At 38.1% G+C, this 18,679-nt stretch overlaps 2 protein-coding genes across 3 annotated transcripts; one reads left to right on the forward strand and one right to left on the reverse strand.

Annotated features, from left to right (window-relative positions):
* The first annotated feature begins 2,690 nt into the window (after positions 1 to 2,690).
* LOC103961082 (regulator of nonsense transcripts 1 homolog) lies at positions 2,691 to 15,354 on the forward strand. 2 transcript variants are annotated; one of them, XM_048591477.1, is made up of 29 exons: positions 2,691 to 3,384; positions 5,259 to 5,510; positions 5,606 to 5,776; positions 5,928 to 5,978; positions 6,093 to 6,185; positions 6,310 to 6,405; positions 6,497 to 6,547; positions 6,634 to 6,752; positions 7,099 to 7,207; positions 7,426 to 7,548; positions 7,634 to 7,705; positions 8,334 to 8,405; positions 8,503 to 8,569; positions 8,644 to 8,786; positions 8,872 to 8,943; positions 9,044 to 9,172; positions 9,809 to 9,964; positions 10,258 to 10,371; positions 10,458 to 10,556; positions 10,638 to 10,715; positions 11,178 to 11,312; positions 11,836 to 11,910; positions 12,066 to 12,177; positions 12,681 to 13,054; positions 13,152 to 13,214; positions 13,302 to 13,373; positions 13,967 to 14,098; positions 14,171 to 14,290; positions 14,534 to 15,354. In XM_048591477.1, exons 1-29 carry the CDS (start codon positions 2,854 to 2,856, stop codon positions 14,702 to 14,704), a joined length of 3,852 nt encoding a protein of 1,283 aa, XP_048447434.1. In that variant the 5' UTR covers positions 2,691 to 2,853; the 3' UTR covers positions 14,705 to 15,354. The 2 variants fall into 2 exon arrangements, with proteins under 2 accessions (XP_048447434.1, XP_048447433.1); XM_048591476.1 differs by having other exon boundaries at positions 2,692 to 3,384; positions 12,066 to 12,183.
* A 2,207-nt stretch (positions 15,355 to 17,561) lies between these two features.
* Positions 17,562 to 18,230, reverse strand: LOC103959070 (protein N-lysine methyltransferase METTL21A-like). Its single transcript, XM_009371409.2, has one exon. The coding sequence runs from the start codon at positions 18,228 to 18,230 to the stop codon at positions 17,562 to 17,564; it is 669 nt and encodes a 222-aa protein (XP_009369684.1).
* Positions 18,231 to 18,679: the final 449 nt, after the last annotated feature.

Below are 18,679 nucleotides of genomic sequence, written 5' to 3' on the forward strand. Positions count from 1 at the left end.
ATTTCAGTGTGCCAATAACATAGTCTGGTATACCAAATGTCATAATACAAATGGTTGAAAGTTTTTTTTATTTTTTTAAGTTTTTAACCACTTGTATTATGAGATTTGGTATACTGAGCTATGTTCCCAGCACACTGAAAATTTTCTCCAACGCAAGCAGCCTTACAAGGCTTTGTGGCTTAAAATGAGCTGAATTATCACTATGAAACTAAGAAGAAGTAGAGGCGTTAATATTTTGATCTATTTGATAGCTGAATTGTCACTATGAAACTAAGAAGAAGTAGAGGCGTTAATATTTTGATCTATTTGATGATATAGGGGCAAAAAATGAAAACATATGCAGTAAGGAGGGCCGGATGATGTAATTGCACCTAAAACTAGTGTTTCTAATAATAAATATGGGCAAAAAATGAAAAAATATGCATCTAATAGTAACGGGGGCCGGATGATGAAATTGCATCTAAAACTAGATTTACTAATAATAAACAGGGGCAAGAGGGTACATATCTCCCTTAATGAGTTTAAATCTTCGGCACCCAAAAGGTCCTGTGGCCTTTCTAAAAATATGAGACATGTTCACTCACCTACTAATCTTAACTCTGCTGTCTTATAAGATTTTGAGCAAGTGGACACGTATTGCATTTTTAGAAGGGCCACAATGAGGCCACATGGCTTTTTAGGTGCATGAAGATTTGACCTCCCCCCTAATACTCTTGTGCCACGTAAGTATGTTTATCGTTGAAAAAAAGAATTTTTTTTTTTTTGGTCAAAGGTTACTTTGTTAACACAACACAACTAATTACACAAATTGAGACCCATATACAATAACCTCACAAGCAAAAGAATGGATCTCAATAGTAACCCAAATGCCCAAAACAAAAAAATATAGAAGCTAAACCTAACTGCTTCCTTCCAAGGATATCGTGGAAAGCATCGGAATTGCACTCCACGATCACACCGATTTTCGCCAGGAACCCATACCCCATAGATGGAAAGAAGATGAATTTCGCCTTCCAACAAATAACATCTCACTGATCACAGCCACATATTAAGAGAAACCAAAGCAACCCGTGGGATCGCCACAAGCAACATTGCCATAAATGGTAGACAAAGATAATGAGGTGGTGTTGCCACCCGAGCCGGTGTGAACGCCGGAACCCTATACACCTTCTTAGTTGAAGATCGCATCACTTCGCGGTTAAAATTGATTGCAAATCGGAATGGAGATTGAGTCGGTGGAAGCCAAAATAAGAACATGTATATGGATGGATGGAGATCTAAGGGCAGCAAGATATACCTGTGAAAATCGAGGTGTAAAAGGAAAACAAAATAGGAAGGAAAGCAGAGAAAAACACCAGAAAAAAAAAAAAAAAAGAAAAAAAGAAAAGAAGAAAGACAAAACAGAGAAGAAGAAGGAAGGGCTGCCACCGACCCTAATCAAAATCGATGACAAGAGGTAAAATCGTTAGTATTGTTATTGCTCTCACTTGCGGAGAGAAAAAACTCTCTCTCAGAGAGAAGATATTTTTTTCAAGAGAAAAGTCTGGAAGCTATCGTTGAAACACAACGGGTGCGGATAATCAAACAATTAGGGGCATTTACATCCAACCCAAACATGTTTTCTGCATTTAATACTATGTATTCTCCAAATTCATTTAAATCTGAGTTATTTTTCAAAGTCAAGTGTCGGTTTAGTTTTCAAATACTAATTATGTTGCATCACCAATATATACTTTATTTTATTAATTAATTAAGTGAATGTATGTTCTTCCTCTTTAGTCTGCCATTAGTAGGCCCACTCTTAAGATTTTTGAGGTCTGAAGCGATCCTAAAAAATTTACCCTATTTTTATATAAGAAAAATTATTTTTTTTTACACTTAATATTTTGATAAAATTATACTTAAAAAAGCACTTCAAACTCAATAATTCAAAAACACGGAAAAAACTAATTTATTTTGTATTCCTACCATGTCATGATAACAAGAATTTTTGGCATGTAATCCTCTCATGTGCTTAGAGACATAGAACTCATTTGGCACGTATGATTGAATTAGAATAGATGATCCACTAAATTAAATGTATGTTAAAAAAGATGTAAAATAATGATCATTGAGATGAATTACTCAAGAAAAAAACTTACCAATTCAATCTAGTTTAAAATGGTGGGATTTGAAGGTACAAATTTCCTTCTCCTTTTCTAATCCCCTATAAATGAAAAGGCATTCACTTCCAGCTTCAATAGGCCCAAAATTTGATTATTATCCATTACAATCCAATTATGTGTATTAAACGAGATCATGGTAACCAATGCTTTTGAAAGTTGATGTCGGATACCTCTCTCACATGATATACAACCTTTAATTTTTCGAAGAGAATAACTTACATAACACTGTATTTCACGACGTGACATCACGCGTCCACAAAATAGTCACATATACCAAACCATTTCATGTTGTTGAAACACATAGACAAAAGCTTACACTTGTCTTTGTTTCATCAACATGAGATGCCTACTATACGTGACACGTCGTACCTCCAAAAGACGCACCCGGTCACGTGCGCATTGAAAAGCAGTCCTAGTACCCACTGCCCAATCACAGCAGCGCGTCCCAAACATTGCAAAAAAAGTGGGTCCCATTTGGGCACTCGCCCAAAAACGAAACTTACAAAAACCCCCTCACACGGACTCTCTCTCTCTCTCTCTCTCCACGACGTCTTCACCCATCACACCTCCCACACTCTCTCTTCTTAAACGTCTTTCTTCTCTCTTCGCATCAATTTCCTTCACCAAACACTAACCCTAACCCTAACCCCCTTCCACCCCCAAAAGATTTCAATTCCGCACCCCGGCCATGGATTCGGAGCCCAACAACCTCTTTGACACGGCGTCGCAGCCCGACACCGCCAACGACGCCTACACCTTCCTCGAATTCAACACCCAGGGCGAGGACTTTGACTACCCGGAGTTCCGCGACCCGATTCGCTCTCCTGTCGCCTGGCCCACCCCTTCAGATTCCTTATCTGAACCTGCAGACCGTGACCGTGGCGGTGGTGGGGTCGGGTCCGACCACCAGTCCGATGCGTCGCCGGTTTCTGCTGCCCCGGGCAGCGCCACAAAGGCTAGGGCAGGTGGGTCGGGCAGTAACGCCGGCAATAATCAGGTGGTTGACGTCCTAACGCCTGGGATGAGTGTGCTTAACTTTGAGGATACTGGGGATGACGACAATTACGAGTTTGGAAAAGGGGATTTTACAGAACATGCGTGCCGGTACTGCGGCGTGTCGAACCCGGCTTGCGTTGTGAGGTGTAATGTGCCTTCGTGTCGAAAATGGTTCTGTAATTCAAGGGGGAACACTTCCGGCTCTCATATTGTGAATCACCTGGTAAGTCACCCAGTTCGGAGTGTTATTGTTTCTGCCTTTTTATTTATAATTTTGGGTTTTGTGATTATAATTTTTTGGGATGAGTCCAATGGGAATTTGGGTAAGAACTGGAAATTACTAGTCACAAAATGGATGCCACTGGAGGAAATTTAGTAGTTAGAGAATGCAGGGACATAAGCGTGTTTTGTTTTAAGAGACATACTTGCTGATACGCCATCACGTGTTGGCATGGGTTATACGAAGATTGAACTAAGTTTAAGGTACATTTATAGCTGCATTATTATGCCCTCATGATGGTTTGGGTTATTATCCCGGTTTCAAGATGTTTTTATTTCTACATTTTGGGAGATTTTGGTTCAAACATGGTATTGGATTGCGGAGATAGGAAGCAATCTGGGTAAAGAGAAAGTAGATTCTGATGATTTTTCTTTGTCGATTAATCATGGCACCTTATACTCATGGACTCTTTGTTTTTGTTGAGTTGTAATTTGGTTGCATGAGTGGGTTGACTACTTTTTGGTCTATTGGAGATTCATTTGGTTCGTGTTGATGTTACAGCTAGGTTTGGCCTCATATTTTAGAAACCCTATATATATGGGTTGATATAAATAATTTTTCATAATAACATAAGCAGTAACATGCTCTGATATATCTATGCAAATTTATAGAGATACGTATTTGTTGACACAAAAGTTGGGAAGTCTTCTACTTCCCACACGACTTAATATTAAACTTCCATTAACGGTAGGGCACTTGACCAGCAATTCTGGATCAACATTTCTCTGATTTGTCTGCATGGACATAATTGGACCTTACATACGAATGGAGTTAACGTTACATCTGTTCAATATGATTTAAGTAACCAGCATTATGCTTCAGATTTTGGTGGTTACAGGACTGCATGATTTAATTTAATGCTGTACATCTTTTATGCCAATCATGTGGCTGTTCTCGAGTTGATTGTACTCTTGTTATTACATTGTATGATCTATGATAGAGCATTAGAGAGTCCTTTATATCCTCTTTCGGTTTATGTTAGCTCTAGTGGGATCATGGATGGATTCCAAATAATTCTTTTAAGTTAAATTACAAGCTAAAGTATGGGGTCATAGTTTCTATGGCGGAGTTTGATTGATTTGCAGGTTTTAATATCTAGGTGATGCCCATAAATGTTTTCTATAATTGTTGAGGCCGTGTTTGGGATTGCTTCTGTAGGAACTAGAAGTGCTTACACTAGAACCACGTTGAAATTTCTATTAAATATTCAAATGCCTCCTCTAAAAGCTGTTGAAAATGCTTCCTGGAGAAGCGTCTGGCAGGTGCTTCTTCAGAAAGCACTTCTATGACCTAGAAGCAATTCTAACAGTTTTTTTTTACAAACGGAATCAGCAAGCACTTTTGGCTGTCAGCAAGGCTTTTAGCCCTTCCAGAAGCAATCCTGAGAGGCTCTAAATTACATGGACTTTAATTTCTTTTCTCTAGTGTAACGGGAACTTACCATGAGCTGCCCCGTTTGATTTCACATCACATTGAGCAGACATAAATTTTTTGTAGAAATTAAACTGCATCTTCCATTCACGTCTTTTCATTTTTCATCTTGAAAAATTAATCTTTGTTGATGCTTTGAACAACCTTTTCACGGGCAAATTTTTAAGGATATGCAACCACAAATAATCTGTGAAATATAATGAAAGTACCAGCTCTTGGAGCCTGATATCATACATAACTTTTTTTTCTTAATAGTATGCTGATTCTTGGGTGGTTGCATATGGTGGGTTCCTAAATGCGAGTTTGAAAGCTGATGTTATTAATATGGGATAGACATTATATTCGGATAACTTTTCCTAATTGGTTTGTTATGTTGGGTTTTGTAGGTCCGAGCAAAACACAAGGAAGTCTGTCTTCATAAAGATAGCCCATTGGGAGAAACAATCCTTGAATGCTACAACTGTGGATGTCGTAATGTATTCCTTCTTGGATTTATTTCAGCCAAGACAGAGAGTGTTGTTGTTCTTCTTTGTAGGGAACCCTGCTTAAGTGTTAATGCATTGAAGGATATGAACTGGGATCTGAGCCAGTGGTGTCCCCTGATAGATGATAGGTGTTTCTTGCAGTGGCTTGTTAAGGTTTGGTATTTTGCTATCATCAGGTTCATAGTTATTTTCATTTGAGGCAATTTATGGTTTCCTGCTTAGTAGTTTTAAGATGCTGTGCTTTGCAGGTCCCGTCTGAACAGGAGCAGCTAAGGGCGCGCCAAATCAGTGCTCAACAAATAAATAAAGTAGAAGAACTTTGGAAGTCCAATCCTGATGCTTCCCTTGAAGATCTCGAGAAGCCTGGTGTGGATGATGAACCCCAACCTGTGGCCTTGAAGTATGAAGATGCTTACCAGGTGAATCTGTTTGGAATTCATTGTATATACTTCGAAATGTGACAAGGCTTAGATTGTGTCCATTTTATAACATGAGAAGCCTTCGGAGAATTTGCATCTTCTAAATGGATGTTTTGCTGATAAGCTGATGATTTTCTTGTTTCTGATGCAGTATCAAAATGTGTTTGCACCACTTATTAAACTTGAAGCTGACTATGATAAAGTATGCAGACAAACCTCTGTTTTCCATTTTCTTTTCAATTCAAAGATTTCTTATGATCCCTGTGGTAGAGAACAAGCTAGTTGTTAAGTTCTTATGATCTTATTTATGTTGTAGATGATGAAAGAATCTCAAAGCAAAGACAATGTCACAATTCGGTGGGATATTGGTCTTAACAAGAAGCGTATTGCTTATTTTGTGTTTCCAAAGGTGATTGTCTGCGAAAATTTGAGAGTTATTTTTTGGGTGAATTCTTTTAGTACTATATTCATGTTTTTCATTCTGCTCATATGTATGTGTTATTAACATTCAGTTTTTTCTTGGGTTGTTGCAGGAGGACAATGAGTTACGTCTTGTACCTGGTGATGAGTTGCGGCTTCGTTATTCTGGAGATGCAGCTCATCCAGCATGGCAGTCAGTGGGACATGTTGTATGCCTCTTTCCTTTCTGAAGCGTTAAGAGTATATGTTGTGTATGTGTTGTAGTTTTGTGGAACTTATAGTACTTATCTGCTGTTTCAGATCAAGTTAACTGCACAAGAGGAGGTTGCACTTGAACTTCGTGCCAGTCAGGTAGTTTTAGTATTAGTGCTGCTTATATATTGTTATTTAATTCAGTAAACTTGGTTGTTACTAATGTGTATTCATGTTGTTTGCAGGGAGTTCCAGTTGATGTGAACCATGGCTTCAGTGTTGACTTTGTCTGGAAGAGTACAAGTTTTGATCGGATGCAGGGGGCCATGAAAGCTTTTGCAGTGGACGAGACAAGTGTTAGTGGGTAGGTTTGCAGTGTTTTTTTCCTTTCTTCCTTCTCTTTTTTTGACTTTTAAGTTTTAGAAATAACAGTCTTGTTTCAAAAAAAATTAAAAAATTGATAACTTGCTTATCATTATGCGACTTAGTGTTGATTCTACTTTTATGTTCATAATTCTTGTATTGCTAAATATTGTACGGAAATGACAAGCATAAATTGGTTTTTAGGGCAGATATTGCATTGGCTATTTCAGGTTGTATTTTATTCAATGAAAGTATGTTAAAAAGAAAAATAAATAAATCATGTCAGGCTGCAGTGATGTTTTATGTTTTGCATTTAACTTAATTGTTCTTTTGTACTATTTGTGCAGATATATTTACCATCATTTGTTAGGCCATGAAGTAGAGGTTCAAATGGTCCGTAATACATTGCCCCGTCGTTTTGGTGCACCTGGTCTTCCGGAGCTCAATGCTTCTCAAGTATGATATCTTGATTATACACTTTTTTGTTATCCTCTAGTTCATGATACATTACTTTCTTTTCTGGCTTATCCTCTCTTTCAATATACTAGTTTTTCACTTCAAATGCATCTCTTTCCCAAGTATTTCATAATAGCATTTTCTCGGACCTTTTGAGGATTCTTTGTTGTAGTTGGTGTTGGTCTAATCTGAGTGTCTTACCACTTTTTTATTGATAGGTTTTTGCTGTAAAGAGTGTCCTTCAGAAGCCTATAAGTTTGATCCAGGGTCCACCTGGCACAGGAAAAACTGTGACTTCTGCAGCACTTGTGTATCACATGGCTAAACAAGGCCAGGGACAGGTAAAATAACTCACATGTGTTATTTCCTCTCTCTCTCTCTCTCTCTCTCTCTCTCTCTTTTAATCACAATTTCTCTCTTTACCAGGTTTTGGTTTGTGCTCCTAGTAATGTTGCTGTAGACCAACTAGCTGAGAAGATAAGTGCAACTGGGTTGAAGGTAGAGGAACAGTGCTTGGCCGTTGCCTGCAATTATACTGACTCTATAGAATGTCCCTTTTGTTTTTGCGGCTCTTCTTGAATGAATATTTAAATATCTTTTTAGTTGTGTACGCATTGTTGTGCAGACACATAATTGGATTCTGTTTCTCTGATAGTTTTAGATTGGAGAGCTTCTTATTTACCTGGGTTAAATGATGGTTTTGTTGCTCGGCTGTTCAGTAGTTTCCTTTTTTTTTCTGAATTTTAGATTGCTCCTCTATGATAGATCTGTTGTCCACTGTTCATGTGTTGCTTTTTATACTAAGCAGAAATCTCTATCTATCAAAGAAAAGTAATTACAAACCGCAAGAAATCAGAATATTAGTACCTAAACATATTTATGTTCATCTTAGTATGACTGTCTCTCAAGTACCACTTGTTCTGGTTTGTAAAGCATAGCAGTGTGTAATCTGATTTTTATTTGTTTAAAACAAGTTGGTTTACAGTTGGGTGCTGTTTATGAGCTTCGGAAATTACCTCATTTTGCATGAAACATTGCAACACATGTTTTTTTTTATTATATGTCTTTGGTAATGATAGGTTTCTTATGAATTTGTCTGATTTTTATCTTCCTTTTGGTATTTAAGGTTGTTAGACTTTGTGCAAAATCAAGGGAAGCTGTTAGTTCTCCTGTTGAGCATTTAACCCTTCATTACCAGGTTTGTGTTGACTTGTTGACTTAATTAATAATTTTATTGTCTGGCTTTTCTTTGTTCACTTATTTAACTGGATGCTTACTGACTCTGTTAATCTCAGGTTCGTCATCTTGACACGTCAGAAAAGAGTGAACTGTACAAGCTACAACAATTGAAGGATGAGCAAGGTCACTTTGCTTTTCTAAAAACTTCTATGTATATTGTCCTGACTTGATGCTAATTAGTTCCTGAAATTTTACAGGAGAATTGTCTAGTAGCGATGAGAAAAAATATAAGGCACTGAAACGGGCAACCGAGAGGGAGATTTCTCAAAGTGCTGATGTCATTTGTTGCACATGTGTTGGTGCTGGAGATCCACGATTGGCCAATTTTAGGTTCCGTCAGGTTGAAATACTTCTTACATTAACAGTTAGTTAATATCTGTCACAACTTAAAAAATAGCTTACACAAATCTATCCTCTGCTTTTAGGTACTTATTGATGAGTCTACTCAGTCTACGGAGCCTGAATGCCTGATTCCTTTGGTTCTTGGGGCAAAGCAGGTACTCTGAGGTCAAATATATAGATGTTGCTCAATTTTGAGTCTGAGGTTGATTTTTAATAAATCGTTGCCTGGAGTCTAATGAGAAATTTCCATATTAGGTTGTTCTTGTTGGAGATCACTGCCAGCTTGGTCCAGTCATTATGTGCAAGAAAGCAGCTCGTGCTGGGCTTGCCCAGTCTCTCTTTGAACGCCTCGTTTTACTTGGTGTGAAACCAATTAGATTGCAGGTAATTGGTCCAGTGTTTACAGTGTCTCTGCATGGTTAGCTGTGCATAGTATCACTACTAGTGTACATGTACTTGCCTTTTTTTATAAATATATTTGTTTATATACTTTTTTATGTTGGATAGTCGGTGATGAAATCTGAGTTTTGTATACCCATTCATCAATAGATATGATATTGGTCTTTTCTTCTTAATGTTACTGCGTGAACATTCAATTCAATATTAAGATGCGTCTATAAAGTGTTACCTTACTTCACTTTATTGTAAACTTATTGCAATTCTCAATGTATCTGACCTTAACTCATTCTTAGTTGCTTTGGAATTTAGGTACCTGCATTTCTTTTTCTCCTTTTTTTCACATATTTTCATAACTTCTTTGAGCGAATCAACTCCACTGTGATTTAACTTGTTTGGATTATTCTCAACGTTTAACTTGGTTGGATTCTTTCTTATTTTATTTAAATTATTTTCTGTCACCAATCTTGTATTTGATTCAAATGTTAAGTTGCATAGTGTAGCTGTCAGTGCACCTTAAGAGGTTTATGACACTTTCTGTCTTGTATGTCGTTCAAAGTGAAATTGCTCTTGCGTGCATGGTTATGTTGCAAGACTTATATAGTCTGTGTGATTTAATTTTAGGTTCAATACCGAATGCATCCAGCCTTGTCAGAATTTCCATCTAATAGCTTCTATGAGGGCACGCTTCAAAATGGAGTGACCATCAATGAAAGGCAATCATCAGGCATTGATTTTCCTTGGCCGGTTCCCAATCGTCCCATGTTCTTTTATGTACAGGTAACAATAAGTGCCAGTCAAGTAGTTTGAGCCAACTAAAAATTTGTGGTGGTGCTATCCACACACCCATTTTTACCTTCCACATACATCTCTCAATTTTTGGCCGTCAGATCGAATGAATTGAAGAGGAGAGGACAGAAATTAAGAAGGGGGGGGGTGTGGGAGGGAAAAAGAGGTATATGGATAGCATTGCAAAGAATTAGGCTTTGTCTACTGGATGGTTTTCTGTCTGACTTTTTTAAAATCATATTTTCTCTGAAGAGTTGTTCTGGACTCATGCATCTGTGTTATAGATGGGCCAAGAGGAGATAAGTGCTAGTGGAACATCCTATCTGAACAGAACTGAGGCTGCTAATGTTGAAAAGATTGTCACAACATTCTTGAGGAGTGGTGTAGTCCCTAGTCAGGTGAACCAACAACATTCGTTTTGAGTTTAGCATTTTATATATGGATTCCATGTTTCATTAATTTAATAAAAATCAACACTTTATAGATTGGAGTGATCACACCGTATGAGGGACAGAGAGCTTATATTGTGAACTATATGTCGCGAAATGGTGCTCTCAGACAGCAACTTTATAAGGAAATTGAGGTAATATATCTGACTCGTCACATGTCGAAGCCTTTGCTCTTGACCTATTTTGACTATATTGCTTCATTATTGTTATTACAGGTTGCAAGCGTAGATTCATTTCAGGGAAGGGAAAAGGATTATATCATCCTTTCGTGTGTGAGGAGTAATGAGCATCAGGTGAGTTCATAAAACCACTTATGTGGGAAGTACGTACTTTTTTCCTTTAGGCTGTCCCAAAGATGCGTCTTTCTTTTTCTTTTTTCGAAGTGTTTTGTTGCTATTTTCCTATTATTCATGTTATAAATCTTACATGTTGGGTTTTCAGTGCACTACTTTTTGGTTCATCTCACAGAAAATTACATACTTTCTTTTGCGCTTATTATTATTATTATTATTTTTTTTTGGGGGGGGGGGTGTTAAGGGGGATGTTGTTACTGATAATTTAGTCATGATTAAACAGAATGGCATTGAAGGCTGTCTTCAGAGTTGTTTCATTGTCAATGAGTTCCAGATTTTGGTTCTAAGATAATTTAGAATGACTGTAGATAAAAAAAAAAAAAATCAGAAGAGCTGTCTTCATTTGAAGAAGGAAGTATATTTATGAAAGTTTGATTCCTGGCTAATACATTCCTTTTTCAGGGCATTGGATTCCTTAATGATCCTCGCAGGCTCAATGTTGCTCTAACACGTGCTCGATATGGTATTGTCATTCTTGGAAACCCTAAAGTTCTTAGTAAACAGCCACTGTGGAATAGCTTGTTGACACATTACAAGGTATTAACTGTTCTTTGTAATTTTGTTATTTGTGGTTTATGCTGACCTGTTCCTCTTGTTTTTTATTCCAGTTAATAGAAAAAGAGTTAAGGCTTTCTCAAGTATTCTTTTCTGATTAACTTGACAATTTTTCTGTTTGATATGTATTTTTTCGTTCTCATCTTGTTTTTCTCAAGTCCTTTTAGGTCCTCTGGTTGATGGTGTTTGTAGTGTTTCATTTATAGATAAAGTTATGTGTACTATCAAAAAAGGAAATAAAAAAAAACCATTTCCAAAATATGGAAGTCATCTTGGGAATGATTGGTGGCAGCTGGCTAATACTTGTACGGATGGCAGCATATTTGTTAATGCTAATTGATGATGTACTGCAAATTTTGTTTATGTCCTCCTCGTGTTTATTCTATTTATCTTTTCTTCTCTCTTTGATTGTCATGTGCTGGGTAAAAATGATTGTCCTGTCTGGGTTGATAACTTGATATTCAGACTATAGCGTTGCTATTACTGACATTTTATACATCATTAGGAACACGAGTGCTTGGTTGAGGGGCCTCTAAATAACCTGAAGCAGAGTATGGTGCAGTTTCCAAAGCCTAAAAAGGTTTGTCACTAGCGGAGAAGGCAAAAATTAATTTTTCATGCTTTTCTTTTGGTGTATACATTTTTAATTTGTGGTGGGAGTTGGATCCTAATTATGAAATCACCAATTTATTATGGATGTAAAATTATGTTGTGTTTGCTTTACTGTTGACACAGATCTACAATGATCGGCGCCTATTATTTGGAGGTGGTCCTGGAGTTATCCCCAATGACAGTTTTGGGTCTGTTGCCTCAGCTGGCCAAAATGCAGACAGAAGAAGTAATCGTGGTAGGGGTATGTTAGTGCTAGTATCTTTCCCTTTTTACCTTCTCTCTCCAGGAATTGTCGGATGAAGTGCATTGTTTGTTTTCTCCACACTTTCCATTTTACTCTGATGGTGTTCTTTTCTTGTTATCTTTGTTTTGATACTTCTTTTTCGTTTCCTATTAGTAGGGATGAAAAAGGGAAGAAATCTAAATGAAAATTTGAAGCCAATGCTTTTAACGTAATGGTTATTGATATGTTAGTGTTTAGTGTATGAACTTAGGTTCGTTTAATATGGTGAGTAATCCAAATAAACGGTTTCACATGTGTTGAAATGTTAAATTTTTCTCCCCTTTAGAAGTTAAAAATAACTAATCGCACATGGACAAGGAAAATAGAATGAAATAATTAACCCTTAAATTCGAAGTTTTAAATCCAATAATAAGTAGAAAATCTTAATTGTAAACATCTATGTCTAAAATAATGATATGTCTTTCATCCTTATAAATTGTTTATGTCAAATGCAGGTTCTTACCTACCTCCTGGCCCACCCAATGGTACCCATAAGCCTGGTGTACATCCGGCTGGATATCCAATACCTCGGGCACCACTTTCACCATTCCATGGAGGACCCCTTTCTCAACCGTATGCTATTCCAACTCGTGGAGCTGTGCATGGACCAGTTGGAGCTGTTCCTCATGTCCCTCAACCTGGAAGTCGTGGTTTTGGGGCAGGACGTGGAAATGCTGGTGCTCCAATTGGCAGTCATCTTCCACACCAGCAAGGCACACAACAGAATGTTGGGAATATGGGGTCTACCTTCAACTTTCCTGCTCTTGAAAATCCAAATAGCCAACCATCTGTTGGTGGCCCCTTATCTCAACCTGGATTTGTCAATAATGTTTGTACTGGCCCCTTTTTTTTATCATATACCAATTCTCCTAGTTCCTGTTCCTTCATCCACCTGATGCATGTGCTCGTCTTGTTGTATGCAACAGATGCCAGTTCAAGGGCCAAGCCAAACATTTCGTGATGGATTTTCCATGGCGGGCATGTCTCAGGTTTTTCTCGTACTAAACGTGATACTTTTAGTAACTTGTGATGTTGATATTCATCTTTTAGTTTCATCTTTGATTGCATGTTGCCAGGAATTTTTGGGTGACGACTTTAAAAGTCAGGGATCACATGTTCCTTATAATGTTGCTGACTTCTCCACTCAGGTATGAAGTTGTGGTGCTTTTTTCTTTTGTCGTTTTTTCAGTGTATGCTGGGCCATGGGCCATACATTATTTGTTTGCTTCAGCGGTGTACTTCTGGATTTAGTTTTTGGGTTAAGTATATTTTTGTTCACTGTGTTTTGACTCAAAATCACTTATGGTCCTGTGGTTTTAATTGTATCAATAGTGACTGTTTAGCAATGTTATAACAATCATAAGTTGAATAAACCCAAAAAGTGCAGGTAGTTTTAGAAAGCCGATAATGCGGTCTTTCAATCCCTTGGCAACATTTTCTTGAAAGCAGACAGATTGTTTCCCCAAATTGAAAATCTGGATTCTAACTTGTTAATCACCTCACTTTCAAAATTGTTTTTTAAATTGCTAGCAAAACCAAACACTACATCATGCTAATCAAAATTTGAAAAGAAAAGGTTCATAGAAAGAGGATTTCCCTTACCCCTTTTGTGTCCACGCTATTTTCTTTCCAAATGTATCCATCGTCAGTGTTATGTAATTTAAGAACCTCTGTTACTTGCAATTACAGAATTAGTCGTATTTGAAAATTAAAACTTACATTATGCTAGCTTGGTCAACAGGCTTCTCAAAGTGGATATGCTGTTGATTATGTTACTCAAGGAGCACAAGGTGGGTTTCCAGGGAACTTTCTGAACCAGAACTCTCAAGCTGGATATTCTCGATTTGGTACAGGGAATGACTTCATGTCTCAGGTTTGCTAGTTTCCCTTTCTTTTCGTTACATTTTTACTGTGCTTTGGGCAATTCTCAACAGCTTTCTTACAGGACTACATGCCTCATGGATCACAAGGCCTATTTACTCAGGTGGGCTTTAATGACCCATCACAGGATGAAGCATCACAGAACCACTATGGAGTTGCAAATGCCAATCAACTCCAGTCCCAGGTTTCATTTCATACAAATGCTATTTAATAGATTACTACGGGAAAATAATAAAATGGGATGTAGAGACATTTGGCTCCATAATTAGCAAGTCCTTTCACATTGTTCTTCAACAGCGTTAGTGGGTTGGGCATATGACCAACATGTTTACTGCATTCTTCCTCTGTTCTTTTTCAAGTCATAGTTTGGCTTGGTGGTGGCTGTCCTCGCCGGTGCTAATAGCTGATACGTTCAACATATTTTCAGGGCTTTATGAACTCACTGTACTCTCAGCCGTTTGCCCATTACAACACACAGCCAATGAACTTGCAGGCCCCACCACAACAGCAGCAGCAGCAGCAGCAGCCACCGCAGCCTCAGCCTCAGCCTCAGCAGGGTCAGACCTCCCAAAATCAGAAAATCCACTACAATGGTTAAGAGACGGGAATAATGGCTGTGATGGGTTATAGTCTTTTGCATTCAGCAACTCGGTTTGTGCTCTCTTGTGTGCCCAAATACAACTACCCTAAATTGCCGAAGATTTGTCGGTTGCAATCAGTGTGGTTATCTCCAGAACCCCTAGTTGGTATGTTCTGGGTTTTGGGAATACTATCAAATAGAGTGGGCAAATGAGCATTTGGGGTCTGAGCAAACAAGAGCGACACATCCGGTGCTGAGAAAGAAAAGGATAACCCCGATATTACCTGCTTGAAGTTTTGTATTGTTCTGAAGAAGGTAAGAAAAAGATGGATAAGTGAAATGAGAGCATTACATGGCATGGTTTTTGGCGAAAGGGTTCCGGCACTGGAAGAGCGGGGCGCGCTGTATATGCGACTGACAGGGAAATGACCCAATTTATTCATATACAGAAGCAGTTCTACAACAAATTTTGTACAGCATTCTCGGGGAAAGTCGCCTAACCCTTTCGGCTCCAGACATGTAATTATACTCTACATTATAATATCGCATAGACGACGACGATGAAATCTTTAGCAAAGTATTTATCCAGTGCTTGTGCTGCTCGGCGTTGAACCCTTACCCCGCTCAGGTGGTATATAAAAAGCTTGATGATTGGTTTGTTTGTGTAATCTGCCTTCGTTTAAATGCTGCCTAATTGACTCCAGGAATATCTCCCCTCGGTTTCCTTCTCTTTTCTTTTGGCGTCAAGTTTTTTAAAAACACGAGGCCACTTAGTATGACGATTAAGTGGTATTTCTCCATTGGTAAATGAAAGGTTTAGGTTTGATTCTCGTCAAAGGTGAATTTGAATCACGTTATTGCTAGGTCATTGTGAGGCTTAACTCACTAGCTCATGCTTTATGCGTAGACAATATTGTTTTTTTATATTTTTTTTTTCTAATGACCGATTTTGTTATGCTAGATGTTAGATTAGCCATCGACAAAATTCGAACTTACTTCATCATTGATAGGATTAAAAGCACACCACAAAGTAACACACAAATGTCCTATTAATTTTCCTTATTAACAATAATATTTGTCAATTGTAGCATATGAAAATAAGGGTTTTTCCCGCAGAAGATTGTTTTATCTAACTACTTAAAATGTCACAAAAACTGGGTTGCTGTCCCTACTGACCAGCTACCGAAAAATAATTATTAGACCGACTTATACTTATCTGAAGTCTACGAAATTTTATATGCAGATACTAGACGCACAGAGCTACACTCACACAAATTTTTGGGATTTTTGGAGTTGATTTGATATTTAAATTAAATCGAACAAAAACAAGACAGAGACAGATTTTTAAGTAGTTCACAAATTAAGAAAAACGAGTTAGGGGAATTGCTATCCACCACCAAATAATCATGCAAACATGTTATGTCTCATTCAAATTCCTTTCATTTTTGGATGAAGATGCTCAAGTTGGCTCAATGTTAGAACTCAACCTATTACTCTTTCTTACGTAGTACGTTAAGAGAATGACGTTTTCAACTTAACTTAGTCCCTAACATGCAATCTCGAATGGTGTGTTCATAGATTTAACAAGTAGAAATCATTAAGAACGAAAAGAGTTTGAGTCATCACAAGGCATTGTAAGTACTAGTGTTGTCTTACTTATCCTAGAAATTGATTCACATGTTAATCGCAATTAACAAGTACTACTCTAGAACATATGTAGGTCCTCATTCAACAAGGGCAGACACACACATATTCATAGCATTAGAATCCTAGATATGCTTACTAAGTATGCATCCATAGAAAACACATAAAGAATTCATAAATGAGACATGTAGTGAACCAATTTTCATCCATTCGTAAAAATAATTCAAACGAAATGTCATAACAAACTTGCAATCATATTCGGGGCTTCAAAACAACCCCTAACTACTAAAAATTAGTTACACATAATTCTCAAATTAAACCAAAAGAAAGACATGAGTTTGAGAAGATAAAACCGAGAGAAGAGAATGCCAAGATTTCCTCCTTCCTTTCCTTCCTTCCCCAACGCAGCAGCCTTGCCTTTTTCCCTTGCTTTGCTTCTTTTTTTCTATCTTTTTTTCACCCTTTTTCTTTGCTGCAACTTGTAGGTCTTTTCTTCTTTTCTGCTGCTACAGTTTTTTCTCCATAACTCACCCCACTAACAGTCATTTAGTGATGACAATAAGTGGGAGGAAAATGCTAAAACAATTGTAACTCTTTGGGCAGCCTTTATGCCCATTACTCTCACTTAATTTTTCATTTCCTCTGATATTTGAATAGGTGTTAGCTGGCTTGTTCTTGGCTGCATCAGTTTTGGCTGTTAGTTTTATGGGATTTATTGCTTTCAATGCTTTCTTATCAGTTACAAACTGCTCAGCCTCCTTGGAACCTTTAAGTGTTTGAACGGCCATAACTTTTTCTAGAAAAATGATATTAACAATCCGTAAAATGCTCCAGAAAATAGACATCCGTAGCTTTCCAAGTATATAAGGCTCATTCTCTAATTCATTCTGAGCTGTCCGCAACTTGCTTCCAAAGTCAGCTGACCTGCACAAGCAGTTTTGACGAATTTATTACTTAACATTCCACTTGTGTTATTTTTCTTTTCTTTACTTGACAAATCCTACAAAATACAAAAACAAGGTAAATAACTCAAAAATATAAGGAACTAACTAAGAAAAGACAAGTGAATTTGATATAAAATATATATAAATATAAGCTTATCAATCATGTAAGGGTTCAATACCTTATCACCACTGTGGTAAATGATTTCTTGCCGATAATATCGTTTCTTTAAAAGAGAGTTGTTGAAAAACGAACGAAAATAAGTACACTGGTGGAAAATAAAGAAACTTTAGATAGAGCCCTCGACAACGAAAGTTCTTTGGTTATCTTCATGTGGTGGTATGACTTGGAAAATGGCAAAACAATCCAAGCCCTCCATTTCCTCCACCATTTGACTCGGTAACTCAACGAGTCCAAAACCTTCATGTACCAACTCGCTTAAGCACTCGGCGGTCCATGGCCTGACCTCCGTTGACGCCCAAACCGTAGTACCTCTGCTGCACACGCTCTTCAACGTCTTGGCCAACCCCACCATTTCCTCTTGGTTATAGAACACGTCAGACATCAAAATTAGGTCCAACTCGCTGATTTGACTCGGTGACTCGTCCGATCCCCACACGAGTTCCCTCACCTGGACTCGGTCCCCGAGTCCGTTGGCCTCCACATTCCTCAACAGCCCCGGAAGTAGTGGCCCCATATCCGTGAGAAGGACTCGGCTCGCTCCAAGCCGAGCCGCTGTCAGGCCCGGAAGTCCTGCCCCAGCACCGAGCTCGAGGACGGACTTATCTTGGAAGCGAAAGTGGACTGCGCCTTGGGTGGCCATCCAGTTGGATAGGACAAGGGCCGAGTCCCAAACCCATGAGCCGGTGAGAGCTCGACCCGTTGTTGAGTCACTGACGTCGTCTAGCTCGTGGATAACTAGGGTTTGGTCTGCAACCTGGATTTGTCTCGTGCCCATATTCTGTCAGCTCTCTTCCTTCACTTGGTAGGTAGTGTTGCTACAATGTTTTATATACATGAGGGTTTTCTTTGTTCTCGTTACTTTCTTTTGACAGAGAATATTTTCTTTGAAGTGGAAGAACTTGGTAACTGTTTAAAGTAAGAACAAAGCTGTTGTATGAGAGTTTGTGCTGGCTGTTGAGGTGTCGGAATATCGGCATCTGAAGCTTGTGCTAAAGCGGTGACTTGAGAAGAAAGCAAGAAAAAGGTTTAGAAAGTTGGATGAGCGTCAACCGACCTTAGGTATAAATGCTCTTAACCACTTGAACGAACTCAAACATGAATACGGGAGGTTATAAAAATGGTAAATGATCTATGCACGCTATTTTTCTTCTTTTAGGGATCCTAGGATCTATGCACGATTTTTTATCAACAGTCCGTATCATTGATCCCTAGGATCCCTAAGGA

The sequence above is a fragment of a genome, unplaced genomic scaffold (assembly GCF_019419815.1).
Source record: "Pyrus x bretschneideri cultivar Hongxiangsu unplaced genomic scaffold, Pyrus_bretschneideri_v1 Contig34, whole genome shotgun sequence".
Taxonomy (NCBI): domain Eukaryota; kingdom Viridiplantae; phylum Streptophyta; class Magnoliopsida; order Rosales; family Rosaceae; genus Pyrus; species Pyrus x bretschneideri.